This window comes from Protopterus annectens, chromosome 1.part1 (assembly GCF_019279795.1).
Source record: "Protopterus annectens isolate FY-2018-M chromosome 1.part1, PAN1.0, whole genome shotgun sequence".
Lineage (NCBI taxonomy): Eukaryota > Metazoa > Chordata > Ceratodontiformes > Protopteridae > Protopterus > Protopterus annectens.
In genome coordinates this window covers 1,035,921,691-1,035,946,019 of record NC_056726.1, presented here as the reverse complement: position 1 = coordinate 1,035,946,019, position 24,329 = coordinate 1,035,921,691, and the positions used below count along the sequence as shown (strand labels likewise).

The following is a 24,329-nucleotide window of genomic DNA, read 5'->3' as shown; positions in this document are numbered from 1 at the left end:
TCTTTTTTGTTTGTTTGTTTTACATTTTGAAAAATGCAACACAGCAGGTGAAGTTGTTTGATCTTTTATCAATATCAGTTGGTGCAGAGGCTGAAGAGCATGAGCTGTAGTTCTTGTTTTACAGAGTTTGAGTCCCTCAGTTTTCATTTCTCTACAGGGTGACCGTGAACAAATCATTTAACCAAACAATGTTTAGGAGTCACTGGGAATTTGGGCTAGGCTTCTTATTGGTCCCATTGACTGCAGGCCTAGTAACTACCTCTTATATGTATACAATTATATAATTTTGATGTTTGAGGACAACTAAACACACTATATCAGTGAATAAATGCTGAAATGAATGAATACCAAAAACAAAAACTTGAAACTATAATGACTGAAAGAGGAAAGTGAGAATTTTCCTTTTCCGATTAGTAGACACAAAAGCCTAAAACCTAATAATTTCTTCACCAAAGCCACCTTGTGGAACCTTTCTATTGTATGTTAATCTTAACCTTGCTGCTTCCCCTAACCCTGATGCTGCATAGTACCTTGCAAAGTACCATTTCCTTAACAATACCACTACACAAGATACTCACATGCTCACTTTACATAACCACATTGGCACAGTTATACAACTGTTAACTTACCTAGTAGTCATTACTCTATCCTTAATTCACATACACATTCCTACCCCTAATACCAAAGTGTTTCGTATAGCTAAAAGTTTTCACATTATTAAACAATCCAGTTTATATGAAAACAAATAAGCCACACAAACCACAGAGAAGCCAATGTTCCCAACATCACCATTTCGTTCAAATGCAAATGTCATTCAGTAAAAAACATATTATCATTTACTTTCCCAATAAAAGCAATTTGACTAAGTGATTAGTAGCCACACACACACACACACACAGACACAGACACAGACACACAGACACACACACACACAGACACACACACACACACACACACACACACACACACACACACACACACACACACACACACACACACACACACACACACACACACAGACACACACACACACAGACACACACACACACACACACACACACACACACACACACACACACACACACACACAGACACACACAGACACACACACACAGACACACACACACACAGACACACACACACAGACACACACACACACAGACACACACACAGACACACACACATAGACACACACACACACAGACACACACACACACAGACACACACACAGACACGCACACACAGACACGCACACACACGCACACAGCACAGAAATACATGCACACGACACACACACAAACACAGATGCATGTGCGTATATATCTATAGCTATATATATATATATATATATATATATATATATATATATATATATATATATATATATATATATATATATATATATTGAACAAAAATGTAGAACACAGCACCACAGCAAACCAATAAAAAGCAAATGGCAAAGAGCAGTATAAAATCCAAACAGACTTTTATTCGAACACAGGTTAGCACTTTCGTGATAAAATCGCTTCTTCAGACCATGCAAGAAACCAGAAACATCTCAGATATTTAAAACACAATCAATTAAATATCTGCCAATAAAAAACATGCAGATACAATAGCCATAAAAATTTTTAAAGGCACAGCTTTCTTTTAAGGCAGGAACCATAGAAGGCTATTGCCATAAAGACACACGTAGCAAAATACCTATTTAAAAAGCTTTCTTTCTTTCAGAACTGGCTTAAGAGGTACCGATTCATTTAAGCCTGGACCTCTGTGTGCTGATAATTTGAGAATCCATCTTAATTCTTTCCCTTCTGTAACATTAGTTACATCACCCAACCTAAAACTTTCATAGATTACTTCTACTGCCATAAACCTGAACCAATGGTTAGTGCCTTGTGTTTAGCTAGGGCACTATAGCTATGGCCCTTATTAGCGCAATAATAATGGTCTCTAATTCATTCCTTAAGTCGCCTATTAGTTTTTCCTATATAAAATTTTGAAGAAGTCACACACTGTGCTAAGTAAACTAAGTTTTTAGTGTCACAATTAGCTTTAACTTTGAAAACCATTGTTTGGTTGAATAAATGTATTAGATACATCAATGTATTTACAAAAAGTGCATTTGCCACAGATAGACATGCCAGGACTAGTTGTTCTAGTACTAGGTTGCCTTAGCTTACTTGTATTAGGAAAACAGAGCTGTCTTTTCAAAGATTTTTTATTTTTATAAACAAAATTTGGAACTGCACTGACAAGCTCATGTAGAGTAGGATCAGAAGATAACATATGCCAATTTTTTGTAATAATATTTTTTATATCTGTGCTGTCGGTACTAAAAGTCATACAGTAAGCTACATTACTATAACAGTTATTATGGGCAGTCTTTCTTATGTGTTCTTTATGTGAAAAAAAGTGACATCCGCTACCATGTCTGGCTGACAACTCTGTCACATGCTTTACTAACTTCAAAAGTTTTATAACCATGTTCTAGAAATTCCATACTACTGGAACACATTTGTTTCCAGTTCTTGTTCCTGGTCATGAAGCCTAGAAACTCTTAAAAGTTGACCTCTTACTACATTTTCAAAAATATGTGGTGGATGCATACTATTACGTTCAAGATAACTATGTGTATAACATGGTTTTCTATATCTCTTAGTATGCAGCTTTCCATCAGGGTTACATCAAGTAAATCTATGTGAGTGCAAGAATGTTTCATCGTGAACTTAAGAAAGGAGGTGCTTGTATTTTATAGCACTTAGAAAATTATTTAAACTTTCAAGGTCTCCTTTCCAAAAAAATATATACATCATCAACAAAACGCTGATAAAATTTCACATGCACATTAAACTTTTCAGCATTTAAGATGTTTACATTTTTCTAGTATGCCATGACCATATTGGTGTAGCTATTGGCACAAGACATGCCCATAGCTACACCAGAGGTCTGCAAGTAATATTGCTTCTCAAATAAAAAAAATATATATTCTAATACCAGCTCTATAAGATAACAAATAAACTCTATTTTTTTCATCAGTGAGAGAGCCTTCTTCTTTTAGAATTTTTTTTTTTTTTACATAGGAGAGACCTATTTGTTTAGGTATAACCATAAACAGAGATGTAACGTCTAATGTTACCATAATCTCTGTACCAGTTTCAACATAACTCTCAAGAAAAGAGTAGAAATCACTTAGGAAATGTTCTGTATCATGTAACACAATGGCATACTTATCTAAAATGGGTCTTAAATGTCTTTCTATTTATAAGGACGCCGGTTCGGTTATCCATCCACCTCCAGCTACTATAGGTCTAAAAGATGGAGTTACAAGATTTTTATGTATTTCTGGCCAGCCATTCAGTGTGGATACAACAGGATGTTCTACTATAAGATACTGGAACAGATCTTTAGAAATAACTGTTTCCTCAAAGCAGTTGACAAGAGACTTGGTGAACCTTTCAATTAAATTTTGTACAGAATAAAGTTCTGTACTGATATCTGTGCTATCATTTCTAAGCAGGGTATTCCTAGTAGTAACATAATGCTCTTTATCTAACACAACAAAGGAATTGCCTTTATCAGCTGGTCGTATTACAATGTCACTATATCTCTATAAATTTTCAAGAGCTTGTCTCTCATTTTTATTTACGTTATAAAACGTATTCGTTTATACTCACTGTTAGTTTCAAAAAGATTATAAAGCAGTTGTTCACATACATTTGAAAAAACTTCCAGGGTAGAAGACAATGTTGGACAAAAAACACTTGGCTTTTTATAATTACATACACTTTCATGTGACACACAAAAAAACAAACTGCTCTTTTAGAGCTATTTTTCGTACAATTCTAGCTCTGTAATAGTGTCAGCTAGATCAGCCCTTTGAGAAGAAATAAAAGACAAACCTTTTTTAAGTAAAGAAAGTTCAGATTCTATTAACTCTCTGTGATAAATTCCATACTAGTTGTTTGTTATATTCCACATTTTCTTGAGAGTTTCTGGTTATCGATCCTGAAAGTTCTTTCTCTGGAATTTCTTTCCTTCAATGTTCACATCTTTGTATTCCTTGCGTTGAAATTTGCAAGGTAAAGGAAGACGCAAAAAAACAGATTCACTAGTAGTGTTCAGTATTTTAGACCGTACTACCTGTTCTGGAGAAGGAGCATTTCTTCTAAGTTGTGGGAGGGACTATCAAAGGTGTGCTGTATGTAGAGGTGTTATCATTAGGTGAAGAATCAGCACTTTCCTGCACCACTGTTGAAGCATTAACATAACTATTATCTTGAATAAAAGAGGAAACTTCCTCTATGTTAGTAACTTTAGAAATTCTAGATTGCGTTGGCTCTTTGTGCTGCTCTTTTGGCCAAGCAAACACATTTTGTTGTTGCAAATCAACAATGTCTCTGAAGTTTTTTCTTTTTTTGAGCTAACAGCTTAGTTTCATACAGGTGTAATTGTTCAATTAACTCACTCATGTGAAGATCAACTTCTGCATCAGTATTAAGGCTATACAGTTCTTTTTGTTGTTAGTGCTTCAACAGTAGTGCAGGAAAGTGCTGTTTCTTCACCTAATGCTAACACCTCTACATACGTCTCTGTTTAAGGTTATACCTAACCAAATAGGTCTCTCCTATGTAAAAAAAATTTCTTAAAGAAGACAGCTCTCTCACTGATGAAAGCATTTATCTTATAGAGCTTGTATTAGAATATAATGTTTTTTATTTGATAAGCAATATTACTTGCAGATGGGCACGTCTTGTGCCAATAGCTACACCAATATGGTCATGGCATACTGGGAAAATGCAAACATCTTAAATGCTGAACAGTTTAATGTGCATGTAAAATTTTATCTGCATTTTGTCGACGACTTATATATTTTTTTGGAAAGGAGATCTTGAAAGTTTAAATAATTTTCTAAGTGCTATAAATACAAGTACCACCTTTCTTAAGTTCACAATGAAACATTCTTGTACGCACACAGATTTCCTTGATGTAACCCTGTATAAGGGTATAGATGGAAAGCTGCATACTAAGAGATATAAAAAAAACATGTTATACACATAGTTATCTTGAATGTAATAGTATGCATCCACCACATATTTTTGAAAATGTGGTAAGAGGTCAACTTTTAAGAGTTTCTAGACTTCATGACCCAGAACAAGAATTGGAAATAAATATGTGTTCCACTAGTATGGAATCTATAGAACGTGGTTATAAACTTTTTGAGGTTAGTAAAGCATGTGAGAGGGTTAAGTCAGACAGACAAAGTAGTGGACATCCTTTTTTGTCACGTAAAGAAAACATAAGAAAGACTGCCCATAATAACTGTTATAGTAATGTAGCTTATTGTATGACTTTTAGTACTGACTGCATAGATATAAAAAATATTACTACAAAAAATTGACATATTTTATCTTCTGATCCTACTCTACGTGAGCTTGTCAGTGCAGTTCCAAATTTTGTTTATAAAAATAAAAAATCTCTGAAAAGACAGCTCTGTTTTCCTAATACAAGTAAGCTAAGGCAACCTAGTACTAGAACAACTAGTCCTGGCATGTCTATCTGTGGCAAATGCACTTTTTGTAAATATATTGATGTATCTAATACATTTATTCAACCAAACAATGGTTTTCAAAGTTAAAGCTAATTGTTACACTAAAAACTTAGTTTACTTAGCACAGTGTGTGACTTCTTCAAAATTTTATACAGGAAAAACTAAGAGGCGACTTAAGGAATGAATTAGAGACCATTATTATTGCGCTAATAAGGGCCATAGCTATAGTGCCCTAGCTAAACACATTCTAGATAAAGGCACTAACCATTGGTTCAGGTTTATGGCAGTAGAAGTAATCTATGAAAGTTTTAGGTTGGGTGATGTAACTAATGTTACAGAAGGGAAAGAATTAAGATGGATTCTCAAATTATCAGCACACAGAGGTGCAGGCTTGAATGAATCAGTACCTCTTAAGCCAGTTCTGAAAGAAGGAAAGCTTTTTAAATAGGTATTTTGATATGTGTGTCTTTATGGCAATAGCCTTCTATGGTTCCTGCCTTAAAATAAAGTGGTCCCTTTAAAATGTTTATGACTATTGGATCTGCATGTTTTTTATTGGTAGATATTTAATTGATTGTGTTTTAAATATTTGAGATGTTGCTGGTATCTTGCATGGTCTGAATAAATGATTTTATCGTGAAAGTGCTCACCTGTGTTTGAATAAATGTCTGTTTGGATTTTATACTGCTTTTTGCCATTTGTTTTTTATTGGTTTGCTGTTGTGCTGTGTTCTACATTTTTGTTCATTTTATTTGGTTTGTGGTTGAACACAGCTTTGTGGTCACCAGGACTTGTTTTACCATATATATATATATATATATATATATATATATATATATATATATATATATATATATACACACACACACACACACACACACACACACACACACACACACACATAGATTGACATGTGTGTTTTGGGGGAGGGGCATGTGTTGGTATACTATATGGCATACACACTGGAGCCGGAGAGACTCTTTGGATCAAGAGTAATTTACTTATAGTGAAGAAATAAAATGTTTTGATTACTTCCAACTCAGAGAAACAGTCTGCCGTTTCTCAGTATAATTACTTTCTACTAACAAGTCAGCTTAACAGCTCTCAAGGATATACATCATTTTCTGACAGTCTATAGCCTGATATTCCAGCTGAGGTTAGACTGTCTTGTAGGACTAAGTACATGCACATATAGATCCCTGAGTCTCTGGCTGAGGTTAGACTGTCTTGTAGGACTAAATACATGCGTATGTAGATCCCTGGTACTCCAGCTGAGGTTAGACTGTCCTGTAGGACTAAGTACATGCATACGTAGATCCCTGGCACTCCAGCTGATGTTAGACTGTCTTGTAGGACTAAATACATTCACATGTAGATCCCTGGGACTCCAGCTGAGGTTAGACTGTCCTGTAGGACTAAATACATTAACATCTAGATCCCTGAGTCTCCAGCTGAGGTTAGACTGTCCTGTAGGACTAAGTACATGTACATAGAGACCCTGGGACTGCAGCTGAGGTTAGACTGTCTTGTAGGACTAAGGACATGCACATATAGATCCCTGAGTCTCCAGCTGAGGTAAGACTGTCCTGTAGGACTAAGTACATCCACATGTAGATCCCTGAGTCTCCAGCTGAGGTTAGACTGTCTTGTAGGACTAAGTACATGCATATGTAGATACCTGGTACTCCAGCTGAGGTTAGACTGTCCTGTAGGACTATGTACATGCACATATAGATCCCTGGGACTTCTGCTGAGGTTAGACTGTCCTGTAGGACTAAATACATCCACATGTAGATCCCTGGGACTCCAGCTGAGGTTAGAGTGTCCTGTAGGACTAAGTACATGCACATATAGATCCCTGAAACTGCAGCTGAGGTTAGACTGTCTTGTTGGACTAAATACATCCACATGTAGATCCCTGGGAATCCAGCTGAGGTTAGACTGTCCTGTAGGACTAAGTACATGCACATATAGATCCCTAGGACTCCAGCTGAGGTTAGAGTGTCCTGTAGGACTAAGTACATGGACATATAGATTCCTGGAACTGCAGCTGAGGTTAGACTGTCTTGTTGGACTACATACATCCACATGTAGATCCCTGGGAATCCAGCTGAGGTTAGACTGTCTTGTTAGAGTAAATACATCCACATGTAGATCCTTGGAACCCCAGCTGATGTTAGATTGTCTTGTTGGACTAAGTACATCTACATGTAGATCCCTAACATTCCTTAAGTATCACTAGTCAGGCTCCTGCATTGCTTGAGCAGCTCCAAGTCCTTCTGCTTAAGGATCACCAACTGTCTCCACTCTTATAATGAAAGTCACTCTCTATAAGAGGCAAGCATTTCTGAATGTATGGGCTATATGCTCTATTATTATCAACAGCTCTTACATGTTATTAAAATTAGGCTTATTGCAAGTATTTATGATCATAATATTCAGAGTATACATACTACCACTAACTTTTTTGCTTGTAATGTGTAGTACATTCGTAGCACAGAATTAGTGAATGCAATGGCCAGTATGCCTCAATGGCCCCTCTCCCAGATGCTCAGACCCATTGTATCTGTATGGAAACCCTACCCATTGGCAGATTAAGTTTATCTTGGGCTGATTTTCATGCCATGCCCCCCCTCCCCCATTTTAGGGAGGATATGTATAAATGCACATTTTTTATTCTTTTTCCTGATATTTGAGCATTCAAACTGCTCTCTTCATAACCTACCAATGGCCACAGTAAAGTTTCCAACCTGCTTTACTCAAAAGTGCACAAATCCTGCAAAGCCATACTAATGACTGTTTAACTGCTCATGACAACAGGGTAAGCTATTTCTGCACATATATTCCCACACTCGACAGTCATTGTCTAGGTTTTTTCAGTGGTTTGTCTGTATGCCTTTTTACCCTTTGGTTTGTATGTTAGTTGTGATATTTTGCAGCTGGGTTTAGAGCCCTGCGTTTCTAAAGTATGGCCAAACAATTAACGTATGCCCGGTCAACAAATGTAAAATAAAAATAAATAAATAAATTATGCTGTGCTGATGATGTCACTAAAAAGGCCAATTATGCAAGTCCACAGCTAATGACATTTTTAATGTCCTGAATGTACCCATAAAGACTGAAAAGGTACAAAAGTAATGGTCAGTCATACGCCATGTAGCTGAAACGCCATGTATCCTTAAGGAGTCATTTGCATATATCCATGGGCCTCCAGTAATGAGGTTTAAAGTATCACACTATGAAATCTCTCACTTGGCTGGGTTTTTCTTGCAGTTTTCATTGAACAGTTTGTCCATATGAGCTTTTTACCCTTTGATTTGGAAACAATTGTAGCCTCATGTGTCCGATTATGGTAACAATAATAATTATGGACATAATAATGTATTTCAGGTTTGTATCACAGAAAAACATACTGGTTTATGTATATTAGCCTGCTTCACATAAATGCCAGACTGTTAAAACTGATGAAATAACAATGTGTTTAGTTACTTTGTTTTCAAATTCTACCCATCAGCCACATTAATTTTCCATGTATACCTCTTCTGACTGACAAAAATACCTCTCAACAACTTAGAATAAGAATCAGTACAAACCCAAACAGTAATGAGGCCTGAGGGTCCAGAATCAGTGACTGAGTAAAATTTTTACTATATGATTTGAAAGTTGCTAGAATACAAGTATTTTCATCAGTGTGTATTTTCTAAATAATGTGAAGTCTGAAATTCAAATGTTAGTCATTATTTAGTGACTGCAGTCCTTAACAATATTCCATAAATCCATAAATTTTATGAGGCACAGACCAAAACATATGAGCCATGTCAAGGAGATTCTGTAACAATCAGGAAAAGTTTCAACATGGTTTCATACCAACTGTACCAGGGAATGTGTTTGAACCTATTTCATACAAATGCACATCTGTCCTGCAAAGTCAGATTGCAGCTAAGTAAGCAAGAATATAAGTTGCTTTCATCCACAGTGAGGTCTTACCCCAGTTAGTGGATGTACTAGTGAATGGTTTGCTAAAAAATCAATTTTATGAGGTAGAGACTGAACTATGAGGCAACAATGGCATATGAACCTATCAACATTACGAATGCCCTGCAAAGCAAGGAAAAGTTTCAGCTTCAGTTGTCATAAATAACATTCAGAGGGTAAATATACCATAGTATTTCATAAATGCAAACTAGTTCTGTAAATGCAGACTGTACGCTGGGCAATCAAGAAGAAAAGTTGCAGGCAAAACATTAGGTGAAGCCAAAGACATTATGTGAAATGATGGGTGGTTTCAATTTTGTTTCACAGAAGGAGTGACCAGTTTAGTTTATATCGCACAATTACAGGTTTGCCTTAATAGTAGACTTTAAATTCTGTAAATGAAGAAGGCAGTTTAGTTTCATCCACAGTGCAGCTACCCCCCCCCCCCCAATCAGGTTGCCTGCCAGCATTTAAAAATTATAAATATTCCGGCTTAATTCACACAAATGCCTTAGCCCTTAATACAAGACTTTAAACAGAGAAGCTGAAGAGGGCAAGTCACATTCTTCCACAGCTATCCTTCCTCCAATCTGGTTGGCTGTCAACAAATTAAAAAAAGGAAATACTGCACTTTATTTCACACAAATACACATGAGCTTTTAATGCTAGACTTTAAAGAAATAAAGAGGGCAAGATTTGTTTATCCACATCACAGCTACCACTCTTGTTTATGATTACCTGCCACTGTATTAAAAAATAGTAATTATTCCTGTATTAAAAAAAATAGTAATCATTCCTGCTTATTTGACACCAATGCACACCAGCCTTAATCTCCAGACTTTAAACTGCAAAACTGAAAGCAAGCTGTTCTCATCAAGAAAACATCTAGACATACCTCTCCTCGATCTGATTGCCAGCCTATTAAAAAAACGCACACAAAAGATAAATATTCCAGTTTACATTGCATAAATCCACATCAGCCCAGCCCTTAATGCCAGATGTTTAAACTGGACAAATGAGGAGGAGAAGTTCCTTCTGGCCACAAATCCATGAGCTCACTCTCTTGGGCTGATTATTAACACTTTAAAAATATTTCACATAAATTCACTCCAGCCCTTAATGCCAAGTAAGTTTTAAACAGAATGAATCAACCGGGCAGGTTGCTTTTCTCAATAGTGTAGTTGGTCCCCACCTCATCTGGTCGATGGCCAATATGTTAAAAAAATTATAAGCATTCTTGTTTATTTCATGCAAATCCGCACCTGCCCTTAATACCTGACTTTAAACTGAGCAAATGAGGGTGACATCCACAAAATAGTTAGCCTCCTCCTATCAAACTGAATGTAAGCTTATTAAAAAAGACAAATAGTCCATACTATTTTACAAAAACCCACAACAGCCTCTAATACCAGATTTTGAACTGAATGAATGAACACGGGATGCTCTCCCGATTCAGAACAGATATTCCCCATCTGGTTGACTGCCACCAAATTAAAAAATAAATAATACCCCCAGTTTATTTCACACAAATTCTCACCCGCCTTTAATTTCAGGTTTTAAAGTGAGCAAATAAACAGAGCATGTTTCTTCCATCCACAGCAGTACTAATAACCACTTTCTCATCTTTTTTAATTAAGAAATAGTGATAAAACCAAAAATACTTGGTGGAGGGACACAAGCCCAAAATCAGGGACACTTTTTAAATATTACTCTTTATTCATTTAAAAATTAATAAAGCTAAAGTTTTGTACCAACATACATCCTCTAAAGCCAGACATTATTAAATTACTAAATTCCTCAAAGATCTACAGGAAAATCAAAAAGAAAAAAAGCATATCCATTGCCTCTCTCACTGAACATGGCTCGCAGTATCTCTCACTCTCTCTATCTCCGTATGTAAATAAATGGAAGAATCCTAGTGAGTAATGCAGAATGTGCTTTATTTCCCTCCTAGTAGGCAAGTCTTTCAGCTCTCATATTTGGTGCTGGATTATTTCCTCTTGCACACACATAATAATAAAAAAAAAGTTTAAAGCAGCAACATCTGAGACATTGCTCACACCTGCTTTTTTTCTTTCAGTACCAGCAAGGGGAACAGATGTGCAGAATTGCAGTGGATGCATGGTTTTAGTTTTTAAAAAAGTAATTTAGTTATGCTTGCTGGTCAGCCCAAGGGGTCCCCTGAAGGCATGGGCCCTGAGTGGCTCTCAAAATGCCACTGCTATAGTGTGCCAGTGGCCTTACATTTTGTAAGGTTTATCAGAGGATAGCATATAGTACAAAAGTTGTATAAGGACTTTCTACAGTAGCCTGCTGTGTCTAAAAATGCTTCCACCTGATGATTCACACTACATATCTCCAGTTATTGACAGCCTCTATGTCTGTTTGGGATCTGACTATCCATCTCCCATTCACGTTATATGCATGTCACATGTGCCTTTTGTCATACCATACTTATGTTTGCAGCTGTTACTGTAAGTCCTGCATATCTTAAACAGTCCAGCACAGTTTGTAATTTTGGTAACATTGAATCTAAATCTTCTCAGTAATTGACTTCATCATCAAGATACACAGCTGTATGCTTGCTGTGAGGTCTAAGAACATCATGCCTTGGCATTTGAACAGTGGTAGAAGCTCAGTGAAGTCCAAAGGATAAGACTGTGTAATGAAAAAGGTCTTAATAGGTGGACAGTGCTGTCCCCTCCATGCTTTCAGGAGTAAAGAAAATCACCAGTAACTTTGATTGTATTTAAAGTGGTCATAAACTTTGCTTTGTCTAATCTTTCTATGGATATATATCAAATGTGGATATAACATTTGTTTTTTTGAAAGTCATTACAAAATTGTATGAAACAATCTATATCAGTGACCAACACAACTGATCTGTTCAGTTCCATTTAGGACTCACCAATAACTTTTTTTTGGATGTTTTTAACTTTTTTGATTGCTGTTTTTGTTATGGCTACTCATGTTTTATTTAGTTTAAGATTTACCCTCTTCCCTCAGTGCAGAGCTTTAGTATGATGCTGCATTAAATCTGTTTTACCTGGTAGCTCACAACAAAACTCTACTCATCAGTATGAATTTTTCTACATAGATGATATTGATTGGGTCACCGATCCTAACCACATTATTTTTGAGACATGGATTCCAAGAAGATTACCTTGAGAGTGAATGGGTGGTTAAGATCGGAAACCCATTTCACATTTCTTTGCATTGCATCGAGTTTTATCTACTCAATATACAACTACTTGCCATAAAAAAAGACATGCAAAGTGTTTTACTGACTTTGAAAGCCAGTAAAGCCCTTAGTGAGTATTGTTAATGCTAAGTACCTAACATCTCACCTGATATTAACAGCACTTAGAAAGGTACTTAACAGTGGTTAAGCTCTGTTCAAAAGCACTGTTAACATCAGGCCTTGCACAATACTGGCATTCATCTAGGTTGTCTTTTTCATGATATTGGACTGTAATCATGACAGTCCATGCACTACATTTCATATATGGCCTTTTTGACAAAGACTTGTCTGTTTGAACAGCAGGAATCTTATTCTGTGATACTACTGGCACTTATGTCAGCTTCCTGTCTGGCTATAGCAGCAAGAATGACCACCCTGTTTTAAACGTTCTGACTCTGGCCTTTTATTATACATATCTTCTGTTGCATATCCTCTGCTCTTTAATATGTTGCTTATCTACTGGCACAGCAATTTCTAGCATGTCCTACATGTAGGTAAAATGTATTATCTCACTTTTAAATGGGGTTTTCCTATCTTCTTTAGTTGCTTTTAGTGGGGTTTGACTTTATTCTTTTGGATATAACCATAAAGACTTAAAAAGTAAAAACATCACGGACATTCAGAAGCCATGTAGCTGAAACACTTGATGTCCTTCACTGTCTAGGTTGTTCTTGTAGTTTGTACTGAATGGTTTGCCTATATGACCTGTTTGCCTTTTGGTCTGGATGTTAGTTGGGGTAATTTGCAGGTACCTCAATATTTATGGACATCAGCTAGGATTAAAGACCCTGCATTTCTGATGTATAGTCAAACTATCCACTTAGTTTGCTCTGCTGATGAGGTCATTAAAAAGGCCAAAACATGCATGCTCACAGCTAGTGGGGTTTGACTTTATTGGCATGAATTTAACACTAAAGGTGTAAAAAGTAAAAAAAAAAAAAGTTATGGACATTCACAAAACATGTAGCTGAAACAATTGATGCCTTTAAGAGATCATTCACATATATCCAATGGACCACCATTACAGGAGATTTAAAGTATCACACAGTGAAAAACATAGTTTGGCTGGGTATTTCTTGCAGTTTTTTTCTTTACTATACCTAACAAACCTTGGTAATGTTTTCCATATGGCAACTCTAATGGGTTATACGTGTAGCCATTTGGGGTTCATAGGTAGGTACTAGGCTATCTGCCTGAGGGCATTTATAAGCCTAGCCAGAGTGTGTCAGCTTTCGCCGCCCCATTGATTAATTAACTGAGTCTCTGTCAAGAAGAGCCAATGAAGTGATCCCAGGGGTGTATTTTCTGTTACCCATCCACTTGTCAAGGTTTCTCTTGAAGAGTGTTAGTGAGGGGCTCTGCCTAATGTAGTTAGGAATTTTGTTCCAAAGCATGGGGAGTCTTGGTGACAGGACTCTATCCCTCCAGCATGTTCTATTTATTGTTGTGGCGAGGTTTAGCTCACTAGAACGAGTGGCTCGCAGTGACTTGGATTTCTTTAGGTGGAGCATGTCCATCAATTCTGAGTTGGGCATGGCTTTGTAAATCAGGCAGAGATCACCTCTGAGTAAGCGATATGCCACTGAGTACAGCCGGAGTTTTTCCAGTCGGGCTGCAAAGGACATACCAGTTAATGGATGGGTAGTTAAAGTCACCCCAAATCAGGGTGTTTGGATATTTCTTGACAGACTCAAGTAGATGATTATTTTGTGAATGTAATCATTAACAATTTTCCAGAAAAAAACGCAAATTGTATGAACAACAAAACAAAAATTAGAGTAAAAAATCAGGGACAATTGAGAGGTATGACAATTTTTATGAGGAGCAGACCAAAAATATGAGGTGAAATAGGGCCACATAGGAAGTATTCCAAGTGACCTTTTCAAATACCAACACTACAAACCAGAATCAAGAGTTAATTTCTCCTTACCTGTATGAGGGACATGAACCAAGATATGGGTGTTTGGGAAACACTCCATGACATTCTCTACTGCATGAATAAATGCAACTGGGTAACACAGGAGAGAGAGAGAGAAAGAGAGAGAGAGAGAGAGAGAGAGAGAGAGAGAGAGAGATCAATGAGCAATGAAAATAGAATAGAATATGTGAGGATGTGAGGTATTGCCTGCTATGCCAGTAGAAGTAGGGCAGTGGATGTGTAACATATGTCAACATAAGCTGGCTGGAGTTTTGTAAAGAATTATGTGGCATTTGTGTATCAAACTGATTTTTACAGGTTCTTGTGTTGAAAATGTATTTGTAAAGCTGCTTGTGTTAGAAAATGTACCAATAATGTATTTCAGACTATATTGTAACTGTTGAAATGAATATATTGTAACAAAGGATACTGGAAAAGAAGAGGTTAATCTCAGTCAAGTTAACTTTGGTAAATATCCGGAAATTAAGGAAATAAAATAAAATAGACTTTTTTTGCTCCTTCTACCTTGTGTTGGTGGCTTTGTATTGCTGGTTCCTATGTGCTTTATTTTGGATGTTTATCCTGAAATTAAATTACTTAATTTAGGCCATAAATATTGTATCTACAGTTCTCAAGGCAGCCAGAGACAAAAAGTCTGTACTAGGAAGCTTTCTATATTGTATTTAGCAGTGAACTAATTGCTAATCTGGAAGGGTGAAAGTTTGAGATTGTTTTATTTATTTATTTATTTATTTATTTATTGCATTTCTTTACTGGGAAAGTCCACTGGGCCTTAAAGAGCCAGTTTTCAGTGGAGGCCCAGGGAGAAAAGCTCTAACAGAACATAGATCCAGATGCTATAACACTTCTTAGCAAAGCTCTGTCTGTGTGTGTGGTAACACATATGTGTGAGATTCCAGTTCATTTTTAGTAAAGGGGGGTAGTGTGGGAACCAGAAGCCAGATAACCAGATGTATGTGATATCATTCCATAATTCAGCACAGAAATTATGTTTTAATACTGCATGAGACTGAAGTCTCAGAGCAATCTGTCTTTAAAACCTGACAAAGTCCAATGCTCTGTTCTTTAATTTGGGTAAATGATATTTATTTTTCTGTTTCTACTGAGGCACAAATATTTCTGCACAATTTCACCTCAGCTGCATTGTTATATTAATCTTTCTGTTTTTAAGTTTACTTTAATGATATTTTTTCTTTCTTCCTTCTGAGGCACAAATGTTTTTGAGCTTGATTTTTCCCACCTCTGTTGAACTAGTAGCTATTTATTTGACTTGGTAAACTGTAGCATATCCAAAACACAATCACTAAACATGATAAAATAGTAGTTGAACATTGCCCAGATTGTAAGATTATGGCAGTAACTTTGTACTGGTTTCCTATGGGAGGCTCCAAAGTTCCAAAGTACCTTCATATGTGAACTGATTAGATGCTTCCTGCTCCACTGGTTTCTCCTTAATTTGGGTATCCATTAGTCTGTCCTGTTGTGTTGTTATCTGGGTTAAATTTTCTACACTAAACCCTTCACTTTTCAAGTACTCCATAACCTCAATTTCTATTTCTTTAACTTATTCATTACTAATCCCCTTTTTTACTTTTCCTCTGTTTTCTTATTTTTAATATTTTAAAATTTTCCATATCCAGATGTCTTTGCCTGTATTTCTCTTCAAATATATTTGGTGCTGCTTTTTTTGTATTGGTTAGTTTTGCTTTTTCCTTTGCATAAATATTGCACCATATTAAATCTCTTTTTCTTTCCCATGTCCATATTTCTTCTTCAGATGTCTGCTGATCCTCTTGCTTCTCCTTACTTTGCGGACTAGTTGTTCCATCATGCTGTGATGTGACATGTGTTAGACTTTCTACACTGAATCCTTCACTTTGCAAATATTCCATAATGTTGGCTTCTATTTTTGTTAACTTCTACTTGACTAATCTTCTGTTTTACATTCCCTCTTTGTGATATTTTTTATTGTGAAATTTTCCATATCTGGATGCCTTTTCTTGTATTTCTCTTTATCTTTGGGGCTGCTTTTATGAGTTGATTAATTTGGCTTTCTCCTTTGCATAAATATTTCATCATATCAGAGCTCTTTCCCATGTCCATATTTCTTTTTTATACCCTTCAAAGGTCTTTAAGTTTTGTTGTTTAAATTTTCTCACTTCCTCAGTCACTTCTTTTTTCAAACAGCACAAAGTTTCTTGGTCTACATAGTGTTTTTCATGGATATGCTGTATTAATGAACACAACGTTTTATTTGAAGCTTCTGACAGTTTTTCTTGTGGAAGTATTTTTTCTTTCCTCTAATTTCTCCCTTAATATTTTCATATATCTTTTGTCTGGAAATTCTGGGCTTCTTCCTTAATAGTAACAGCGCATAATTTCTTTCTTATCCTCAATAGTCCACTCTATTGTCATTATGGCTTTTTTTTTTGGCCTATCAGTTTTTGTGATTTTTGTGGACTACTACTTCCTTCTACAACAAGGGCACCATCCTCGCCCTGGGCCTGGCCTAGCTCCATTATAGGAATATTTCCATGTCTTGAGGATTGTACACTGTCATTTTTTCCAGTCCTTGTACCAGTGCACCTACCAGCATAGGGCACTTTTTTATTCTGAGACTTATACACCCAGCTATCTTCTTTAGTTTTTGACCTGCTTCTTTCCACAATATATGCTATATAAAACACAGTCTATATATCAGTGTCGTCTTGGTGAGATTTTATGAAAAACGGGGTCCACCTTGTGAAGGTACTTACCAAGACTTGAGTATGAATTCAATTCCAGCAATCCTTCTCTCCTTTTACTGATTTTATCACTGTCCTATATGCACCTCAGTGTATCCTACTATATAATGTCTTTTAAGATCTACAACAACGCAATGATATCCCTGCTTCCATGTGCAACTCCACTGTGTCCTCTAATGTCCTGTCTGTTAAGATCCATAACATCACAATGACATCCACACTCCCATGTGCATCCCCCATTGTGTCCTGCAATATGATATCAGGTAGGATCCATAATATCACAGTGACATCCACATTCTCATATGTCCTGCAGTATCATGCCTGTTATGTTCCACAGGAACATGGTGATATTCTCACTCTTGTGTGTTCTTAGTGTGTCATGCTGCATTAGGTCTGATAGAATCTATAATATCACAGTTACATCCATGCTGCCATGTGTACACCCACAGTGTGTGCTGTTACATGATCTCCCTTAAGATCCACAAGATCACAGTAACACACAAGTACAGACACACACACACACACACACACACACACACACACACACACACACACACACACACACACACACACACACACACACACTTGGAGTAAAGTGCCTATATCTGTGTTAAAAACATTTTCCCTCTTTCTCTGCAATGAATCCACAGGAGTTTATTTAACAGTTTGTCAGCTATTGCAAATGTTGATTTATATATTTATTTTGGACAGCTAGTTCACTTGACAAGAAACATGTGTCCAACTTTCAAAAGAATTTACTGTAAATAACAAGAAGTCAGTCATGCTTTTATCTACTATTATCATATATTTTCTTTCTTTGCTCCTAGAAGTACGACTAGTAAATGGCCCTCATCCATGTGCTGGAAGACTTGAGCTCTATCATGACAATAAATGGGCCACAGTGTGTGATTATAACTGGGGAATGGAGGAAGCTGCTGTTGTCTGTAGAGAACTAGGATGTCGTGATCCTGTTTCAGCACCAGGGACAGCTCACTATGGACAAGGAACTGGACCAATAATGCTGGATTATGTGAACTGTACAGGATCTGAGTCCTCACTGAAACAGTGCACATTCAGTCCATGGAAAGTGCATAACTGTGACCATAGTAAGGATGCTGGAGTTCAGTGCAGCGGTACTTTCTTGGTTTTCATTTAAACTGATACAGTCATATTAGTAAAGCTAATAACATTTATTTTATATTTCTGCATATCAGGTTACATATTTATTTATATGGGTGCTACTGAGTTCATAAAATATTGTGATCATCACACCAAAAAAATGTCAGTGCAGCTGATCAAAAGTCAGATAATTGTACATTACTCAATTTTTTTTCTATGTGTGAGATCAAGAAACAATATGAATTGAATAATTCACCCTTTTTTTCCATTGAAGAACAATCTCAGCATTGCTATATATATATATATATATACAATGAAGATGATTGATTGCGATATAAACATCCTGACATGATCACTGGAAAGGAAATTTAGCAATGATGAAATATACAATAAGAGTATGTGCATAATGTGAAGGTGTACAAAATGAGCTACTTGAATATAACTGTCAGCTTAGATCTCAACCAATCAGGGACACATAGAAACAGGCCCATGAACAACATTAGACAGAAGCAGCAACAATCATGGACAATTTTAAAATAATACCACCATTTATCTGTGACACTGACATAAAATATGTGATGGTAAGATATTATACATGTTCTGCAGGAACTTGTATAATTGTATTTATTTCTCAGTAATGTATAAGGGGAATTCAACACACCTTCCTCAAAAATGGCAACTTTTTGAGGTGTTAAGAGCAAGACAGTTAGACCTGTAAGTTAAGTTAGGGGAAATCCTGTCCAGCTGAGAGGTTTGCATGATACATAAGCCACAATCTACACCTTCAAGATTATAACTCATGCCATCAATGTTGTCAGTGAGTGTGTATTTACTAGGTACATTACAGAAAATCACACATGCATCTTGCAGAACACCTTGAAGGGAAGTCTGCACTGTCAACTTCTAATGGCTATGCATCACAAAGAATACTTACATATGGATGACAAGGTATGGGACCCCACTGTGCCAAAAGTGTTACACTTGAATAAAGTATCCCTGGATGACATAGATATTGGGCATATGGGTAACACCACTTAAAAACAACACTAGTATGAGTGGATTTCCTACACCCAGCTGTGTATTACATGCATCTGACACATGTAATAGCAATCGATGCTGTCTGCAGCATCTGCAACTGATGTGTGAACTCAGAAGTGATCCACAATAATGAATGGTACAGCACTATGTGTGAGACTCATGACAATGTATCAATTATGCTCGTGCATAGAAACTCCTGCACTGCAAAGTCAACCTTCAATGAGAAAGCTCTCACTGTTATATTATTCACATACCAAACAATATATGGAGCACACTTTCCATCAGCACATGTCAAACCCAAGACATGTGCCACACAATCATTGTCACCCTGACATTGCCATGGAAACATTATACTACTATGAAATCCTGAAATGCATGCACATGTCTTTATGCAAACTATAAAGTGGTAATACTAATGTGCTGTACTAGTATGTACGTGACACTGTACAGTCACAGTGTAGCTGTACCTAGGATACAATTGAACTTCATAGTTTTTAGGTGAATAGGAGAGTACTTGACTAATGTCCCAAGATCCCATAAAGGCCTAGCCATATTTAACCTGACTTGCACAATTTTCAATAGCTATATAGACAATGTTCACACAGGGATGTACCTATGCTATGTTATTTAATACCATATACCTCTATCCATGAGGGACATGGGCACAACACCAGGAGTACAGTCTTGATTAAACATCCATTTATATATGATGCACTTGAAGAGGCTCAGGAAAGGCCTTTGCTTTATGTATATGGCAAGCATGCTCCAGAGAAGGGATAGTGTCTGAGAGATGTATCTATCTCTCCAACATGACCTATCATGTCAGAAGCTAGGTTAATATCCCTGGAACAAGTGACCCTTGTGCAGTTTGCATTAATGGGTAACAGTTCCATCAAGTACAGATTGTAGGGTGTCCTGTAGGCCAGACACAGATTGATGCCTTAGTAGTTTGTTGCAGATGTAATACAGTGATTGGTTTTTAAATCTTTCTGCTTATGACTTGTTGTTTACACCATTTACCTTCATTGTGCAAAAACTCTGCGGTTGCTCCAGCTGTTGCAGATGTATGGTGATGTATATGCAAAAGGGTGCATTGTACTCAATTAATGGTATGATGAGGGCTGAGCACAGTGGCATTATAATGTTCTTTGATGTGAATGGCCTGCCAATACTTATGAGTTGTGCTACATACAAGGGATTTGTCATCACTGTGGATACATCGTGGTTGATGTTCTGATTACTATGTAATTAAGTACCCAGATCACATACCACTGGGTGTACTGATACAAGTGTGCTCTCTATATTGTAATTCACTTGAGTATTTGGTTTTCAAAAGGGAGCAATTATTCTTTTGTGCTCATTAGTGTGTTTCCATGGCTCTGGCACAAATCATTTTTGTGGATTAATAGCTTCTGTAGTATATCAATATTGCTTGTGGATTCCATGACTGTCCGTATTTTGCAGTCATCCACAAAGCTGGTAAGACAAAGGATGCCTAAGTTTGTCTTGACTACTGGGAAGTAAATACCAAACAGAAAAGGGGATAGTGCAAAACCCTGTGGTACTGTCCTGGTCACTGGCATCTTAATAGTGGTGAATTCACACACTTCAACAGTACATGTCCTTTTGGTGATCCATTTCATTACCCACCTTGTGACATATGTGTTTATGGCCAGTTGAGACAATTTATCTGTAATACCTGAGTGTGGATTTCTGTCATATGCCCCGGTAAGGTCGAATTAAGCAGGATGCATAGTCTTTCCCTCATCCATGCCCTTGGTGACCTTCTTGAAGAAGTCAAACATAATTTAACAAACAGACTTGATGTATCCTTAAGGAATCAAAAATTAGTTGGGTACACAGTCGTGAGATTATCTGTGTCCTTTTTGATAAGGTCCATGAAGATTCCTTTTATTGCCTTGCACATGAGGTGAGTGGCTTATGGGTCTATAATTCTCAGACGATGGTTTCACCTAAGTCAGGTGGATGACTGTTGCTGTAAACCCTTCTTCCAAAACATAGCCTCTCTGGAGGCTGAGGTTAAGTAGGGATCCAAGTGTGTCTGTTAGGTCAGGTTACAAGTATGATGACCCACCACTGGACCAGTAGTTACGGAGGCTCAGTCCTCATCACTGGCACCAGTAGGGGATGTACACCAGGAGGATAACAGGTACACACACAGTATTTCCAGGTGCAGCTCTTTGCAACAAGTGCAATTTCCCTTAAAAGCACACAGAGACCACAGTCAGTCCGGGGCTGGATTCTCCCTCTTTCTCCAGATCCCTAGTAAGACTCCCCACTGGCACAGCTATAGAGTTGAGATCTCAGCTGAGTGGCCAAGCCAAGACCCTCAGCACCCTCTCTGTCAAACCAGTGGTTCGTGTTCCTGCCCTCCTAGGGGACACACACTCTTTGAGCTTTGATTTGCACACACACACAAACACACACGTGTGGCTCACACACACACCTGAAAAAGGCTGGCACAGGTTTACTAGCTATGCCCCCTTTTGCCTAGACTATAAGGCAGTCATCACTGCCACCAGCCAACTCTTATCAGCTGCTTTAAGGCCCTTCACAAAAGGTGTCCAATCTTGCTGTGTAATATTAATATTAATAGAAATGGTAGTTTGACCATGAGCAAGGCTATTAGGACTGGCGTATACAGTATTGCCAAATAAATATGCAAGTACTCTCAAAACTTAAATATCTCTAGACAGATCCACCACAATGAAAGGTTTAAATATATTTAATAATAAATAATAAAAGAACAAGACAATACTAAAAATATATTTACAGTGACATCACGGTTCAAAATCACAGGAAATATTTAAAACAACATTTCAGGATAGTCTCAAATAAATGAAAAAAATATCTAAACTACATTCTGATATATTCCTGACTGTATCTAAGAGAATTATTATACCCTAGTTAACTTACTTAAGAGCAAGGCAGATGTGGTGAATGGATCTTCTAGTTGTTTTCAGGTCAAAAGCAGAATACAGAATGCTGTGTTACTCAGAGAGTTCTCAAATTAATATCTCAAATATTACTGTTGGGATAGCTTGCAGAATAACATCATTTGTTGTCATGTGACTCTATCCCAGGTGAAACCCCACTTCTGGAATCTGGCAGTACTTAGCAACTACCTATAAAACTACATAGACCTCAGATCTTTGGCAGATGCTGGAAGTCATAAAACAACTACATCCCTTCACATTTCAAGACTAGTAATTATTTCACCTTATAGACAATACAGAATGCTCCCTAGTTTTAGACATTGTGTCATCTTGCTGCATTGAAACTGATATATATCATCGTTTATTGGGTAGCCATAAAGTAATTTAATTTCAGCTATTTTCCTGAAGTTTTGTTGGACTGAAGTTAACCTTACTGTATTCCAGTTTCCACTGCTAAAATATAAACATTGAAAGAGTTACATTAGTGCATGTACATTTCTGTTCTATTCCAGTAGGGCACCCTGTAGATACATTTCAAGCACTTTGCGAAAACCTTTCTCAACACACATGTCTGTACAAACAAGTTTGATATACACAGGACATACAGTTCTAATACAGTTGTAACACAAGCATCTTATATGAATCATGTTGATATTCACAAATGACATATAATTATTTACAAAATTCCAGATAACTGGGCTGGCAGTATCTCCTTTCGTCACAGCAAGTTATTGAAAAGGTAACTTGGGATGTTGTCAGGGCTCATTGTTGCTGTGTTTTTAGCTTTAGACAGTGCACAGATGAGTTACTCTCATGAGAAATAAGCTGAGTAATGTTTGCATGTATATTTTGGGTGATGTCCAGTGTGGACAGAGGGGTGAATTTTGATCCACATCTGTCAGCTAGCAGATTGTCTACTTCCTATGGCATGTGTGGTGCCATCCACAAACAGCTCTGTGCTTAGTTATGTTTTCTTCATATCATTTTGTATTTCTTTAAAAATGATTTGAGACATATATAATGTTGGGTATGCCTCACATGTCACACAGTGGAAGTCTTCACACATGTCATACAACCCTACCTGTGTCACATAATTACATTAATTGTACATCATATGCATATATGTATTTCACTATAAAGCTGTATGTGAGTGCCTTTATACCATATATAGACGCATTACAAATGAGGTGGATGTGGCTCATGCAGAACAGTTACTGACACAAATGCTGATAGTCATGCAATGTTGCTGGGGAACACCTTTATAATCCTTGTGAAAAGCAATGCAATTACACATACAATGAATTCACAAAGGTTGCAGTTGAAGCTGGACTACTTATATATTTGTGTATATAACGGCATTACATGTGGATGAAACAAGACATATGTGCCCATGTCATCAGTATGATGTTATATTGATGTATCTCACAGAGCAATTAATGATGGTAGGTATACACATGCACACCTGTGCTATACTGCAAGTGTTACTGTGATGGTTGAATGACAACTGGCTAGAATGTTTGTATACTCCACTATAAAAACATGTCTTAGTAAGGAAACAGCATACATAGCATCACATCATCTCAACAGTTCTCATGAGGCCTATTACTATATGTAAGGAACATGCAATCAAATGGCAGCAGCAGACATCAGTACAGTACCTCAAATCACAGATTGGAATACACTGTTATAGGGCTACCGTACAAACACACCTTTACACAGCAACTGTAGATAACAGTAACATTGACATGTGCAGTGTTCATAAGGT

General features: G+C 37.0%; 1 protein-coding gene across 1 annotated transcript in view; it reads left to right on the top strand.

Moving 5' to 3' along the window:
* LOC122815307 (deleted in malignant brain tumors 1 protein-like) overlaps window positions 1–24,329 on the top strand; it is a 567,314-nt gene that overhangs the window by 209,940 nt on the left and 333,045 nt on the right. Inside the window, 2 exon segments of the mRNA XM_044087692.1 lie at window positions 18,278–18,583; window positions 23,995–24,006. Coding sequence (XP_043943627.1) covers window positions 18,278–18,583; window positions 23,995–24,006 — 318 coding nt within the window.